The sequence below is a fragment of the Alternaria arbusti genome, assembly GCF_024043155.1.
Source record: "Alternaria arbusti strain BMP 1465 chromosome Unknown scaffold_2, whole genome shotgun sequence".
Classification (NCBI taxonomy): domain Eukaryota; kingdom Fungi; phylum Ascomycota; class Dothideomycetes; order Pleosporales; family Pleosporaceae; genus Alternaria; species Alternaria arbusti.
This window is the reverse complement of record NW_026249942.1, coordinates 1,337,097-1,350,427: the sequence shown is the minus strand read 5'-3', so window position 1 is coordinate 1,350,427 and position 13,331 is coordinate 1,337,097. Positions and strand designations below refer to the sequence as shown.

Below are 13,331 nucleotides of genomic sequence, written 5' to 3'. Positions count from 1 at the left end.
GCACATAATCAGGGTACAGTGCGCAAGACTATATTTCAACGTTGTGCGAATTGTCATAATCCTAAGATATCGATGAAAATGCACGACATGAGCCCGTCACGTCATCGAGCTGGGGTCGACTGAGAAGCACACTGCTGAATGGGTATTTATTTCTTGTTGGTAGCAAACCACCTAAGTATTTACGGGAACCAGACCGACGATGTTACTCATAGTGCGGCATTCTACTCGCGCTTCATCTCTCCTGCGACGTAGTGCAAGTAGGCTCCTAGCAGCTTGGTGCCCTCAATGTAGTTCCTCTTGTCCAGCTTCTCGTTGATCGAGTGAGCAGCGTCAGTTGAGCTGCCCATTGGTAGCAACAGGACGTTCTTGCCAAGTTCTTCCTGGAAGGTCAATGTAACGGGAATGCTACCACCCTCCCGAGTCATGTCTGGCTTTACACCAAAGACACGCTCGACAGCCTTGGCAGCAGCAGTGTAGTTGGGGTGGTTGGGGTCCTCGACCCACCACTTTCCGCAGTGTACCACGCTGAACTTCATCGTGTTCTTCGACTTCAGCTTAGCGAACTCGTCGTTGACGTGCTTCTCAACCAGCTTGGTGACTGGGTCAATCTCCATGTTGGGTACTGTGCGGATGGAGAACTTTCCAATAACCTTTGCTGGGATAACGGTCTTTGCTCCCTCAGAGTAGAAAGCACCCTCAATACCGTGGAGGGACAATGAAGGGTATCGCATCTTGTGCTTCAGCGCTTCCTCCTTGCTGTCGTGGATCGTTACTGCACCACCTAGTGATTCCCTCAGACCGTCCATGGTGAAGGCGATGGGTGGGTAAAGCGCGGCTTCCTCGTCAGTAAGAGGAGCGACGAGATCGTCGACACCCTTGATGAGGATCTTGCCGTCGGGGTCGACGAATGAGTTCATGATGCGAACCAAATCGGTCATGGGCTCGTGTGTCATTCCACCGTAGACACCGGAGTGTAGATCTTGACCAGGGCCAGAAACCTCAACTTGGTAGTAGTTGCATCCGCGGACACCGTATGTCAAGCATGGCTTCTCAGTTCCTAGCCAGTAGTTGTCCGAGATACAGACAACGTCGACGTCCTTGAAGAACTTCTTGGCCTCGGCACGGATAGTGTCGTCCAGACCTTCTGATCCGTTCTCTTCCATGCCCTCGAAGCACATGACCAGGTTCACTGGTAGCTCTACGCCGGCCTTCTGGTGGGCTTCGATGGCGTTTAACCAGCCAAGAACCGGACCCTTGTCATCTGTGCTACCGCGTCCGTACATACGGTCCTTGTCATCGATGCTCAGGGTGAAGGGGTCGGTCGCCCAGCCGTCGGACTTGTTCGCGGGCTGCACATCGTAGTGACCGTAAACGAGGACGTTGAGCTTCTTTGGGTCGTTTCCGTAGCGTCCGAGAAGGCACGGTGGGAGATCAAGGTGCTCGCGACCAGGCTGCTTTCCGAGCTCGCGGAGCTCAACATCACCACCGAGTGCCTTGATCTGGTCGGCCAACCAGTGGCCCATCTGCATTTGAAGTCAGTCATACATTCAGACGTGCATCTAATATCTTAACCCAAAACAAAGACTTGACTGCATATCTCTTGGGGTTTCATGTCGTACCTTGACTACATCGGGTCTCCTCTGGTCTTCTGAGCTGATACTGGGAATAGCGACCGCCTCCCTCAGTCTCTCGATAAAGTTGCCCTGCAAGGCATCTACCTGCTTGAAGTACGGGTCGAGGTGTGCCATCTTGTTGAACGGGTGGTACAGATATGGCCAGGCGGCGTTGGGTATTCTTTCGGGCGTGTATTGGTCGCAGCGGATAGGCGTAGCGACGAGTCTCAGTGAGGGCGAGAAGTGGAAGCTTCGTGGATGACAGAAGAGGCTTCTATGAGTGGCTGTGGCGCTTATTCGCGGTCTACAGGCTGAGATGGATCGGGCAGGTGCTCGTCCAAGGGCAAATTGGGTGGGGAGGGGCAAGCGGGGCATGATTGAGAGGGCACAGGGCAAACGCGCGAACGCCAACCACACCGTCGGTCAAGTCAAGCCTGTCAAGCTTCCGACGAGTGGATCAGCGGGCCCGAGCTTGCCTAGGGAAGCATGCACGAAATGTTCCCTGCATATTCTCGCGCATGCCTCGGTCTTCAGTCATCGTTGGCATTCCAACTCGTTCAAGGAAGAGTCTCAACGGGCCTGCAGCCTACATGAAGACGAAAACAAGCAAACTAGAAGACCTAGCGTCAATATAGGATCCAAGGTGGTCAGATTTCCATTGAGTGAAGCGAGTCCATCACCCTGTACATCTTACAATTTGAAGCAAACCCTGCAAGCAAGTATGGATAATGAGCTACAACAGATCGCTATGCAGTGACGATGCAAATGCTAGAAGGCTCGCGAACGAAAGACACGAAACATACAGGTATCAAGACGAAAGGGTAAAACTGAGATCGCAACATGTATCCTCCATCGTTAGCAGCAAGAGATCGTCCATGGTCAATAACCGACAAATTGGTACCGCAAACATTGATATCCATCATTCGTTCATCATCTTGTTCTAGGTCCGACTCTGTGTCGGACTGAGATCATCCCCAGCGGCTTGGGCGTCAGCTGAAGTACCCTCCTCGAAGACGGGGACAGTGAAAGTCATGCCTCCAGCCTGGACTGATTGCGAAGACTGACTGGTAGTCTGTTCCGTGGATGTTACCTGCGATGTCGAGCTTGAGAAGTTCTGCCCAAAGGTGCTGGAAGATCCAGAGGAAAAGTCCTGCTGGGAGTAGTGCTGGGGCGCAGAGCTCTCGTCCCCATGTGCGAAGGAACGATCACTGGAACTCGGTCGCACGTCTGGTGCAGGGTCGCTGCTAGCAAAGTCTTTCTCGACAACGCTTGGGAAAGATCCGGGAATGCCCTGATCGTTCGCTCCATCAAGTCCAAACGAAGTGCCAGTCTTCTCCTCCCCGGCAATTGAGTGCTCGGGAAGTGCACGCATTGGTGGGTTTGGGTGCTCGTCTTTCTTCAGGTGCTCGAATTCGATCAGGGATGACCGCCGTAACTGGTCAAGCTTCTCCTCAGGATTCTTAAAAGTTCAAAGTCAGCTCAGGATTGAAAGAGGAAAAGGTGTATCGTAAACATACCCATTCGGTCTGATCCGGCACTCCTGTAGCAGAAGGTAGCTCGCCTGTCTGGTTCCTCTCTTCGCCCCAGAACATTGGACGACGAACCGGCGCAGGTGTTACAGGAAGACTCGGTCGCTCCACTGCGGACGGGAAGTCGGTGAGGACTAAGCTCTCACGGCGTTGCTTGCGATCCAATATAGGCGAACTAATGTCGTCCGTGCCTGTGGTCTGTTGTAGCGACTGGTTCTTACCCCGTATTCCACTCAGATCCGATATGGCACGAACATAGCTGTCGATGCCTGGAACATTATCCCAGGCGTTGCCGCTATTGTTTTGATAAGACTGCCAGCCTTGGTCAGTAGAGCTCGAGGCTATAGTATTACCAATATTTCTAACCTTTTCGGCTGCGACTGGAGCGACCTTATCGCTCTCGTCGAAGTGTGTGGTTGAGAAAGCATGTGTTGGCGACATCACCTGAGGGGTTGGCTGTGGTGACAAGTCCTCGGCAAACACACGCGTCGGCTTAGGTCTATCCACCTCTTGCTCCCATGGGAAGATGGCCTTGGGCGCTTCCCTCGTTTCTGGAACCTGGTACCACATGTCTCGCGGCGCATCGGGATAGGCTCGTGGTGCCTTGAAGAGCGATCGGCTATCACTGAAGGCATACGTTTGCGTAGGGAAGTTGGCAGCTTCGGGTCTCGATGACGCTGGTGGCTCAAACCTGGACTTGTCAGCTGTTACCCAGTGATCTCGATGTGAAAAGAGCGTACTTGGTGGCGTCCCATTGCATCTCGGGCGCAGAGAACTTGCGTTGTTCGACCGTGGGGGTTGGTTCTATCACACCTTGGTCAATATTCTGAATCTCATCTTCAAATTCGGTCATGGGAGGCTCGGTCGTAACGGCGGAGGCTTCGAGAGGGGCAGGAGTAGAGGAAGAAAGCATGGAGTCACCAAGAGTGCTCTTTCCCTCACCAGCTCGTTGACCCTTCGCCTTGTGCAGATGCCTTTGATGCACCGCCCACCATCGCGCTACCAGTTCTCCATAGACACCCTTCCCTCCCGCATGTTGGGCCATCCAGGGCTTGTTCTTGCCGATAAAGTGGACCGCGGCAATGTCGCGCTTGTAGTGGCGGTATGCGGGCTCCCATTGGTATTCGGCATTTGGCGTACAGTTGTAGGTAAACTTCAATCGCTGCCACGGACGGTGTTCGAAGTACTGGTTCAGTAAGCCTTGGTCTGCGCCATCGAAGCTGTCGCCAGTCGCTGCCATAGTCTGCAGTGCCCAGTACTCGCCCATGTCTGGCGTGATGACCATGACACCGCTGTTGAAAGCATCTGGCCAGCCAATATCTGGAGCAGCAGCAAACGACGCCTCGATGTCGAACAGCTCGTCCAACGCCCTCAGCGCTACCACGTCTGCGTCGAGGTACACGAGCTTGCGGAACTGAGTCTGTCTCCACAGGGCAATCTTCGTGAACGCAAAGGCCAGATCAGGTCGCCCCATGACATAGAGGTTCGCAGGATTGGCATTCCGTATGCGCTCGACGGGAATCAGGTAGTCGTAGAGCGTCTTGAGCTCCGAAATGGTATCAGCTGAAAGGGTCTCCATCGTGACGAGCACGGCAAGCTTCTTGGTGGTGCCGGCATCGCGCAGAGAGTTTGCAAGAACGACTGCGCCTGGTAGGTAGGAATCGCTCATAAGAAGCTGCACGATTGATTAGCTCGCGTGCGTGTTACTACCTGCATGTTGCTCACCGTGATGTACGCATCTTCCAGTGGTTGTGCCATCTTGTTCGACAGTGAAGAATAGAGAAAGGTGGAGGGCAAGTGGGCGGCGGGTGAGGCCTGGGGAGATGGGTCTAGAGTAGAGTAGAGCGCGGAGCTTCGATACGGGTTGTGGTAGTTTCCCCGCAGCCAGCGAATGTGTCGAGGCAGGCGCTGATCTGCAGTGCAAGTGGTACCGACGCGAGCAGCGGTAAACTGCAGCACGGCAATTCTAAGTACTTCACGCGGGAACAGCAAGCACGCGCTTTCACGCCAACTCGACCCTCTGCGCTGTCAGAGTCCCTTCTTTACTCATTCGGGCAAAGCGCTGCAGTATCTGTTGAGAGATTGTTTGCACACAACAAACCATGGGTCCACGAGCTTATGGGAGCTTGGGCCAAACCTCGAAGCTCCCCGAGGCCATGACGCATGAACCCGCCCGCTAGTGAGCCGTTCTTTCATCATCGCACGCGCACCCGCCGCCCTGCTTTCCCTCTGCTTGCTTTTGACTATAGCTGCTACTATCTCTGCATGCAGTGTGCAGCTGCACCCTCTCAATCTCAACGACGTCTTTCGGTGCTACTTGCTACCCGACAATTGCTATTCGCCCATGTGCGCCACCAATTGTCCCCGCAGCGCACCTCATTTCGGCTAGCAAAGCCGTGATACTGCCCAACAAGACAACTCATGTGCCTTGAGAGGACCCTGGACGGTGTCTGGCCAGTGCCCTGTGTTTGGGTTTCTCGGAGCAACTTGGCTGATTTTAAGGCTTCACGCTGCGAAAGGCGCGTTTGAGGTTGGGCATGCGCAGAGGGATGGGCAAATTTCCTGACCGCCATCTTTACGCAGGAAAAAGCTACCCAATTGCCGTCCACCTTGGGCAGGCCTTGACAAAGATTAACATGAGATGAGACCGCAGGCGCATCCGCTGTGTGCTGTGTCAAGGGCAACAACCATCAGGGCTTCGAGTAGCTGTCAAACAACGTCGAACTTGCAGCTGCAAAACCCTCAGCATGTTCACATAAGCTCAGGGTTCAATCGTCGTCCCAGGTCCCACCGTCGGAGAGAGCAGTGAGACCGATTGGTGTCTGGGATCTGGGATGGACTAAGGAAGATTAGCGAGTGCCCTAGCTCCGATCGATGACAGCATTCATACCAGCCATGCGGTTTTCCCCCAGTAGTTGCAGAGTACCTAGGTATTATCTTTGCTGTAGTTCGGTGGGTCCATCACATGGAATCGACTGAGCAGATCCCCGTTTTCTCATCTCGAAGCTTCACCCTACCAACTTCAACTACCACACGTGCGTGAGAGATGTCGAAACCACGAGTGATCTACTGGTTCCGGACCGATTTAAGACTCCACGATTCTCCAGCTCTCAAAGCCGCATTGGATCTCAAGCCAGAATGTCTCTACCCTATATGGACTTGGGATCCGCATTACGTTTACCGCGCTCGAGTAGGCCCCAATCGCTGGCAGTATCTCCTGGATTGTCAAAACGACCTCTCCAAGTCGATTACCAAGCTCAACCCAAAGTCAAAACTCTTCCTCATTCGTGAAGCACCGCAAACATTGTTACCCAAGCTATTCAAGGCATGGAAGATCACACATCTAGTGTTCGAGAAAGATACCGATGCATATGCAAGAGAACGGGATGAGAAGGTGACGGAACTTGCAAAGAAAGCCGGGGTCGAAGTCATCATGAAGACCGGAAGAACCTTGTACGATCCTGATGAGCTGGTCAAACATAACCATGGAAAACCCACCATGACCATCAACCAGGTGCAGGCCGCAGGAAAGAAGATCGGATCGATTCCAAGACCTATCCCCGCTCCCAACTCCCTGCCTGACCCAGGGGAAACGGATCTGAAGTTTGATCAAGAGAAGCCAGAAAGCGCACCGGACATCAATGCGATTCAAAGAGACGGCGACGAAGCTTCGTACTCTGCTCTCGCAGGACCAAAAGGCGATTTCGCAGTACCAACAATGGAAGAGCTAGGCCTGAAGCCAGCAACAACCTCGCACCGGGGCGGCGAAACGGTAGCATTGCAAGCCCTCGACAAAATCATAGCAGACACAGACTACACAGCAACATTCGAGAAGCCAAAAACCGCCCCGACCGATTTCGAGCCCCAGTCCACAACACTCCTCTCCCCACACATGCACTTCGGCTCCTTGAGCTGCCGCCTCTTCTACTGGCGCGCCCAAGACGTTGTCGACAAGTACAAAGGAAAAGCCTCGCAACCACCCACCAGTCTAACAGGCCAACTCCTCTTCCGCGACATGTACTTTGGCGCACAGGCAGGGCTGGGCTACTCCTTCGGCCAAACATACAACAACCCACACTGTCGCTTCATACCCTGGCACCTACCCTCCAAGATCGACACCAAGACCAATCTCATCACCGGCGAGTATCTAGTTGACAACGCAGAAGCGGAAGTGTATTTCCAGCGCTGGAAACACGGTCGAACGGGATTCCCCTGGATCGACGCGCTCATGCGTCAACTTGCCCAGGAAGGCTGGATCCACCACCTCGGTCGCCACGCCGTCGCCTGCTTCCTTACGAGGGGTGGTTGTTACATAGACTGGGAGCGTGGCGCCGAGGTCTTTGAAGAATGGCTCATTGATCATGAAGCTGCGTGTAACATCGGGAACTGGCAGTGGTTGTCTTGCACAGCGTTCTTCGCGCAGTTCTACCGGTGCTACTCGCCCATTGCCTTTCCCCAGAAATGGGATAAAGAGGGCGACTTCGTGCGAAAGTACGTGCCCGAACTAGCGCAGTTCGACAAGAAGTATATCTACGAACCGTGGAAAGCGCCGATTGCGGATCAGAAGAAGTGGGGGTGTTTGGTCAAGGGGGATGGGTCGGAGGAGGTGGGCGAAGGTAAGATGAAAGTCTATCCGAAGCCGATGTTTGATTTTGCGAAGAGGAGGGAGATTTGTATTCAGGGTATGAAGAACGCATATCATGTTAACTTGTATGGAAACTCGCCAAAGGTGCTTGATGGTACGTGGCGGAAGCTCTTCGAGGATAACGCAGAGGGACCGACGGAAGGTAGTAAAGGGCCGCCAGGCGCGATGGTCAAAGAAGAGGATCATGAAGACGCTGATGGGCATGAAGAGGATACGCATGTAGACGAGCCGCCGAGCCCAAAGCAGGCGAAGAAGATGGCAGTGCGGAGTGAGAAGAAAGTAGGACATAAGAGAGAAGCGAGTCAGGGCACGCTGGACGGCATGGTGACGAGGAAGAAGAAGAAGGATGGGGAAGTCTTCCCTAATGAGACGCACTTTGGGTAGTCTGTTGAGGAATGAATCCATTCGTCGCGGCTAGCGCGATGGGATTAGCAAGTAGCAATGTGTCTAATCTCCTGTCCTCAAATAAACAAATGGGTATCACAAACGCGCATCATCACCGTAATAACCTACGCACTCGCTATGCGACCCGCACCAACAACCGTCCAGAACGCCTCCTCCCGTTTCTCTCTCTCCCCTTTGCTTCCCCTAGAATCGCCCAACCCCCTCTCTTCTGCGTTGACATCTGCCTCGAACTCGATACGCACGAATATTGGTATCTCAAGCAGATCTTCATCTTCGTCCAGCTCATCCTCGCCCCCAAGCTCGCTAAGGAAGCCTGGTATGACTTCGATAGCTACACTAGTCCAATTCCGTCCTTTATCCCAAATCTTTCCCGCTTCAATCTGTCCTGTCTCGGCGTTGATGGTCGAGCGGCGAGGCATAGGCGCCGGACCCGAAGCGAGCGCGTCGTCCCAGACATCGGTATTAGCTCCAACTTCGAATTGTGGGCATAGTATCGTTACGCGAGACTGTACTTTGCCAGGTGTGGTGCTTGACGTGGCGAGCGTGACTTGAATCGGATCGAAGAGCGGGTTGCTGACGTGGAGGAGGAAGTGCGTTGCGATGCCCGGACGGAGGGTATTGTAGTTGAAAGGAGGCTGTGGGGCGGGCATGGAGCCTGGGACTGGTGGCACAGCTGGGTTGGGGGGTAGTGCGCGAATGCTGAGCCTAGGGATGTGATTCAGTGCCAACAGCTTGATCTTGTATCGTGTTGATGTGATCTTGGACTCTGGCTTGGACAGGATGTGTCGACAGGACCGGCATCTTTTTGATCGCTTTGTGCAGAGGAGAGTTGGTATCGGCCGGAGCTCGTTATCGAACTGCATATGAGGATCCAGCTGTGCGAGCTTCTGGGCAGGCGACAAGGTACTGCCCCAACCGTCTCGTTTGATGCGCTCGATCGCTGCGTTGTCTGCGGCGGGGTCGTGAATGACCAGGCCTTCTAACTCCGACGCAGCCTCTCGCATCGGCGTCGGCTTGTTGCGCTTCTGCTTTTTCGCTGTATTCGTTGAATAGAGATTCATGATGCGGGAATAGGCCGAGGGCGAGGAGAAGTTCATCTCGAGAGGATTCGCTGGTGTCTGTGAGTCGAGCTGCGCCTTGTAAAAAGCACCCAGGTTCGAGAATAGATCGTCGCGTGTCGGTGGCTCATACTGCTCGACATCCATAGCTGTAGAGTCGCTGGAAGGAGATAATGGGTTCCTTGAGTCTCTCTGCCGAGCCTCGAGTTCCTTGCGCCTCTCGCGCTCCTTGTCGCGCTCTTTCGCGGTCGGTATCGGCTTGCCTCCATTCGCTATCCGTGCAATCTGCGAATACACGCCTGTATGCTTCTCGAACTCTATGCCCGTCTCGATCGTACTCCAATGACAGTACGGACACGCGAGTATGTGTCGGTCTGGCACTCCTTGGTCCGCGTCAGGGTTGTCGAGAAGGTTGACTATGAGCGGCGAGATGCACACGGGGCAATTGAAGCAATTGCGCGTGCACCGATTCCCATCGCTCTTAACCACGGAGCTCGGTACTTCGAACAAGCAGTTCGGGCAGTACCAATTCAGCGTCTCCTCTATCACGCATCGTGGACACCGTATTTGCAGGCAGTCTTCGCAGTAGAGGAGATGTTCGAGCGGGTAAAGCGCGTAGTTGGAGCGTGGGTTCCTCGGATCCAAGGTCTCTTCTTCATCGTCAAAGGCAGCGAGGACGTGCGTCGTGCGTTTCGTAGAGGTCGTGGTGTTGTTGTCGAAGCAGTCGCAGGCGTAGTACGTGTACGGAAAAGCTTGCGCCATGGCGAAGTCGTGGGTTCAAGAATAACGTTCGAAGCTGAGTGGGTGCTTCTTCCCCAGCCAGTGGTCCGGGTTGGCAAAGAAGTGGTGCTGGTGATGGACTTCTGGAGGGCGGAGGTAGATCTCGGTGGAGCCAAACGCCGATTGGCGCAGGAGCTCCAGGGTCTTGACGTATTGCTTTCTCATCCTCTCTCGCGCGCGCCTTCCGTTTTCACGTCGTTCATATCGCCCTTGTAGAGCCAATTCGTCTTCTACTGGCACTATGGCATCCTTTTCGATCCGCGCTTTCATCCCACCACTGAAACGACGATGTTTGCCCCTCCAAACCACCCGGCGGTATGCGGTACAAGCGCCGGGCGCTCCAATGATGGAGATATTCAGTGGCCAACAGAAGTGGTTACAGAAGGAAAGAGCCGCAGCAGACAAAGAGAACAGCAGAGGTGTAGACTACCTCAGAGATGAGGTGGCATCCAGGCTGTGTGAGCGAGTATTAGTATGATTGATGCTCCCCACTCTAGACATGGACTGCGGCTAACGACCACAGGATATAAATCGGCATTTTCCCAAAGTCCTCGATCTCGGTGCAAACGCATGCAATTTATCCCGCGCACTTACTCTACCCTCCGAAGACGCCCCAGACAAAGGCCCTCGATCCAAGCGAATCGGCACCATCACAGCCGCAGACTCGTCGGAAGCGCTCTTATACCGCGACGCCGATCTGCCCTTTAACAAGGAGATCGATATCGTACGCGAGGTCCTGTCGACATCGGAGCTATTACCATACGAAGCGAACTCTTTCGACGCCGTCTTGAGCAGCCTGAGCCTACATTGGATCAATGACTTGCCCTCGGTGTTGGCGCAAGTGAACAACATCCTAAAGCCAGATGCTCCTTTCATAGGCGTCATGATGGGAGGAGACAGCCTCTACGAGCTTCGTACGTCTCTGCAACTAGCAGAGTTGGACCGAAGAGGTGGTGTCTCAACACATACCTCGCCACTAGCGGACGTGAAGGATGTGGGTGGACTGCTACAAAAAGCCGGCTTCAATCTCCTCACCGTGGACGTGGATGATATCGTAGTCGACTATCCCGATACCTTCTCGTTGATGAAGGACCTGCAGGCTATGGGCGAGTCCAACGCTGTGCTTGCACGAGAGAAGGGGCCAATCCAGAGGGACGTACTACTGGCCGCTGAAGCTATATACAAGGAACTTCATGGCAACGAAGATGGCACGCTTCCTGCGACTTTCAGGTTGATTTACATGATTGGTTGGAAACCTAGTCCCACTCAAGCTAAACCGCTTGAGCGGGGGACGGGTATGTTCAGCATCAAGGACCATCTAGAGAAGAATGGTAAGCCTGGTGGGGACAAGGAATAGAAATCAAACAACAATCAGCTTTAACAAAACTCGTCGCCTCAGATAAGTAGTCGAATGTATGTCCGGCGCCATCGATTCGTCAGAAACTGAGCATCTTCACGAGAAATGAGCAATCTCAATTCGGACACCACGTCCTGTAGTTCTGCTACAAAGCTTTGTATATATCTAATAATCTATAGATAGCTCGGTCTTCAAAGGACCTCATTGACCTCCATCAAAGGATGATATGTTGCATGACTATGTCGCTCCGGCTATTCAGCTTGTGATCAGACTTCCTGAACGCATCCTCTCAAGTCTGCTTCTCCTTACGTTCAGCTATCTAGATGATGAGAAAAGTCCGCGCCTTCCCGCCCTAACGAACCTCGTGATCAGGTGTCTTTGAGCCCTCTCCTTCTTCCGACGAGTCGATAGCGTTTGCCTGGTTGACGCCAAGGTTATCGACGGCAGCTGCGCGAGCGGGACCGAGAGCAGGACGCAATCCATTGACCAGCTTTCCACCGCTTGTGGGAGCTTTGGTGGGAGGCAAGGCTGGGAAAGAGGAGAGGCTAGCGTGTTCCTCGCCTGATACGTCCTCCGTGCACTCGCGCGCCATATGGCCTTCCTCGCCGCACTTGTAGCAAATGAATGGCTGCTGAGACTTTGCCTTGCTCCGCTCAGATTGCGGCTTCTCCTCCGGGCAGTTGCGCGCGATATGACCGTTCTCGCCACATTCGAAGCAGACTGGAAGTGGACGCTTGTCTGTTGCCTTGTTGAGAAGACCGGTGATGACCGCGGGTTTGGCGGCGGACTGCTCTGCTGGGCAGTTGCGGGAAAGGTGGCCGGTTCCTTTGCAAGTGTAGCAGACTGGACCTAGACGCTGCTCTGGCTTCTTGTATGTGACTCCGTTTGTGGTGGCAGACTTAGCAGCAATCTCTGTTGTGCAGTTGCGTGCAATATGGCCTTCTCCACCGCACTTGTGGCAGGTGAACGGTGTGTAGGTTTTGCTGACATACTTCCTATCGTGCTTGGCTGCAAGAGCTGGAATGTTTCCTGCTACGCCGTTCGCATCAGCCTTGACGTTGTTGAACAGACCTGGGGCAGCCTTGCCCTTCTGCTGAGACTTCCAGGACAACATATTCGAAGACCTGTCGGCGAACTTGGTGTAGGGACGACGACCGGCGCGGATGTCCTCGATATAGTTCATGGCCCAGATCACACGCCGATCCTTCGTATTGCGATAGTACTCTTCGCTGACCTTGACACGTGAGGCAATGTATTTCTGCAAAGCATCGTCTAGCGTCTTACTGAAGGCCTCATTCGTGTTGGCAAGCTCTTGATACGGCTGGTAGTCGCAAGTCCACGGCCTCGCCATCTCATCGACAATGCAGCGAATCGCGCAGTCGTAGAGCGCTGGGATCGAATCCTGGTAGAGCTTAATCTCGTCTATAGTCGGAAGCGTATGGTAAAACTTGCTCTTCAGGCGATTGAAGATACGCTTCCTCAGCGAGTCGTACTTGAGAAGGTCGCAGTGTTTGTACACGTCGATCAAGGCATCCGAGTTCAGTGCCTCGAACGTAGGCATGTCCGAGGGATCACGCTCGCCAGCTTGCATATACTTGTAGATCCAACGGATGGCGTTCTTCGAGCCGTCAGGAATGGTTAAGACCATGCCTCGTTCCTCGACCAGCTTCTTCCGAGCCACTGGAGAGAAGTGTGCTAGCAGGTTCACGGAAGCACTCTCAAGACCAATGTACCGGTCATTGTCGGGACCAATGACGACATTTGCCTTTGGGCCCTTCCTGAAGCTACAATAGTTAGCATACTTCGAACATGGAAACAGGGAGGTCTTCTGGATAAACTTACTCGGCGAGCTGCTTTGGCGTAAGCTGGTTCGTCTTAGGCGGAGGCATGCGCCCGGGATTGGTCATCGTTGTCATGTTGACAGATCCTTCTTAATCCAAGCTT

The 13,331-nt window shown here is 53.8% G+C and overlaps 6 protein-coding genes across 6 annotated transcripts; 2 read left to right on the top strand and 4 right to left on the bottom strand.

Annotated features, from left to right (window-relative positions):
- Window positions 1–221: 221 nt before the first annotated feature.
- On the bottom strand, window positions 222–1,748 carry DUG1 (Cys-Gly metallodipeptidase; the record flags this gene model as incomplete). The annotated part of the gene is made up of 2 exons (XM_051442599.1): window positions 222–1,523; window positions 1,620–1,748. The coding sequence occupies 2 exons, from the start codon at window positions 1,746–1,748 to the stop codon at window positions 222–224; spliced, it is 1,431 nt and encodes a 476-aa protein (XP_051306187.1).
- An 805-nt stretch (window positions 1,749–2,553) lies between these two features.
- On the bottom strand, window positions 2,554–4,900 carry J4E86_002035 (uncharacterized protein; the record flags this gene model as incomplete). Its single annotated transcript, XM_051442598.1, has 4 exons — window positions 2,554–3,072; window positions 3,131–3,833; window positions 3,883–4,817; window positions 4,868–4,900. The coding sequence occupies 4 exons, from the start codon at window positions 4,898–4,900 to the stop codon at window positions 2,554–2,556; spliced, it is 2,190 nt and encodes a 729-aa protein (XP_051306186.1).
- A 1,288-nt stretch (window positions 4,901–6,188) lies between these two features.
- J4E86_002034 (uncharacterized protein) lies at window positions 6,189–8,171 on the top strand (the record flags this gene model as incomplete). The annotated part of the gene is made up of 1 exon (XM_051442597.1): window positions 6,189–8,171. The coding sequence occupies one exon, from the start codon at window positions 6,189–6,191 to the stop codon at window positions 8,169–8,171; it is 1,983 nt and encodes a 660-aa protein (XP_051306185.1).
- Window positions 8,172–8,296: 125 nt separating this feature from the next.
- J4E86_002033 (uncharacterized protein) lies at window positions 8,297–10,012 on the bottom strand (the record flags this gene model as incomplete). Its single annotated transcript, XM_051442596.1, has 1 exon — window positions 8,297–10,012. The coding sequence occupies one exon, from the start codon at window positions 10,010–10,012 to the stop codon at window positions 8,297–8,299; it is 1,716 nt and encodes a 571-aa protein (XP_051306184.1).
- Window positions 10,013–10,271: 259 nt separating this feature from the next.
- On the top strand, window positions 10,272–11,387 carry J4E86_002032 (uncharacterized protein; the record flags this gene model as incomplete). Its single annotated transcript, XM_051442595.1, has 2 exons — window positions 10,272–10,502; window positions 10,554–11,387. 2 exons carry the CDS (start codon window positions 10,272–10,274, stop codon window positions 11,385–11,387), a joined length of 1,065 nt encoding a protein of 354 aa, XP_051306183.1.
- Window positions 11,388–11,739: 352 nt separating this feature from the next.
- Window positions 11,740–13,276, bottom strand: J4E86_002031 (uncharacterized protein; the record flags this gene model as incomplete). The annotated part of the gene is made up of 2 exons (XM_051442594.1): window positions 11,740–13,171; window positions 13,230–13,276. The coding sequence occupies 2 exons, from the start codon at window positions 13,274–13,276 to the stop codon at window positions 11,740–11,742; spliced, it is 1,479 nt and encodes a 492-aa protein (XP_051306182.1).
- Between the last annotated feature and the right edge of the window lie 55 nt (window positions 13,277–13,331).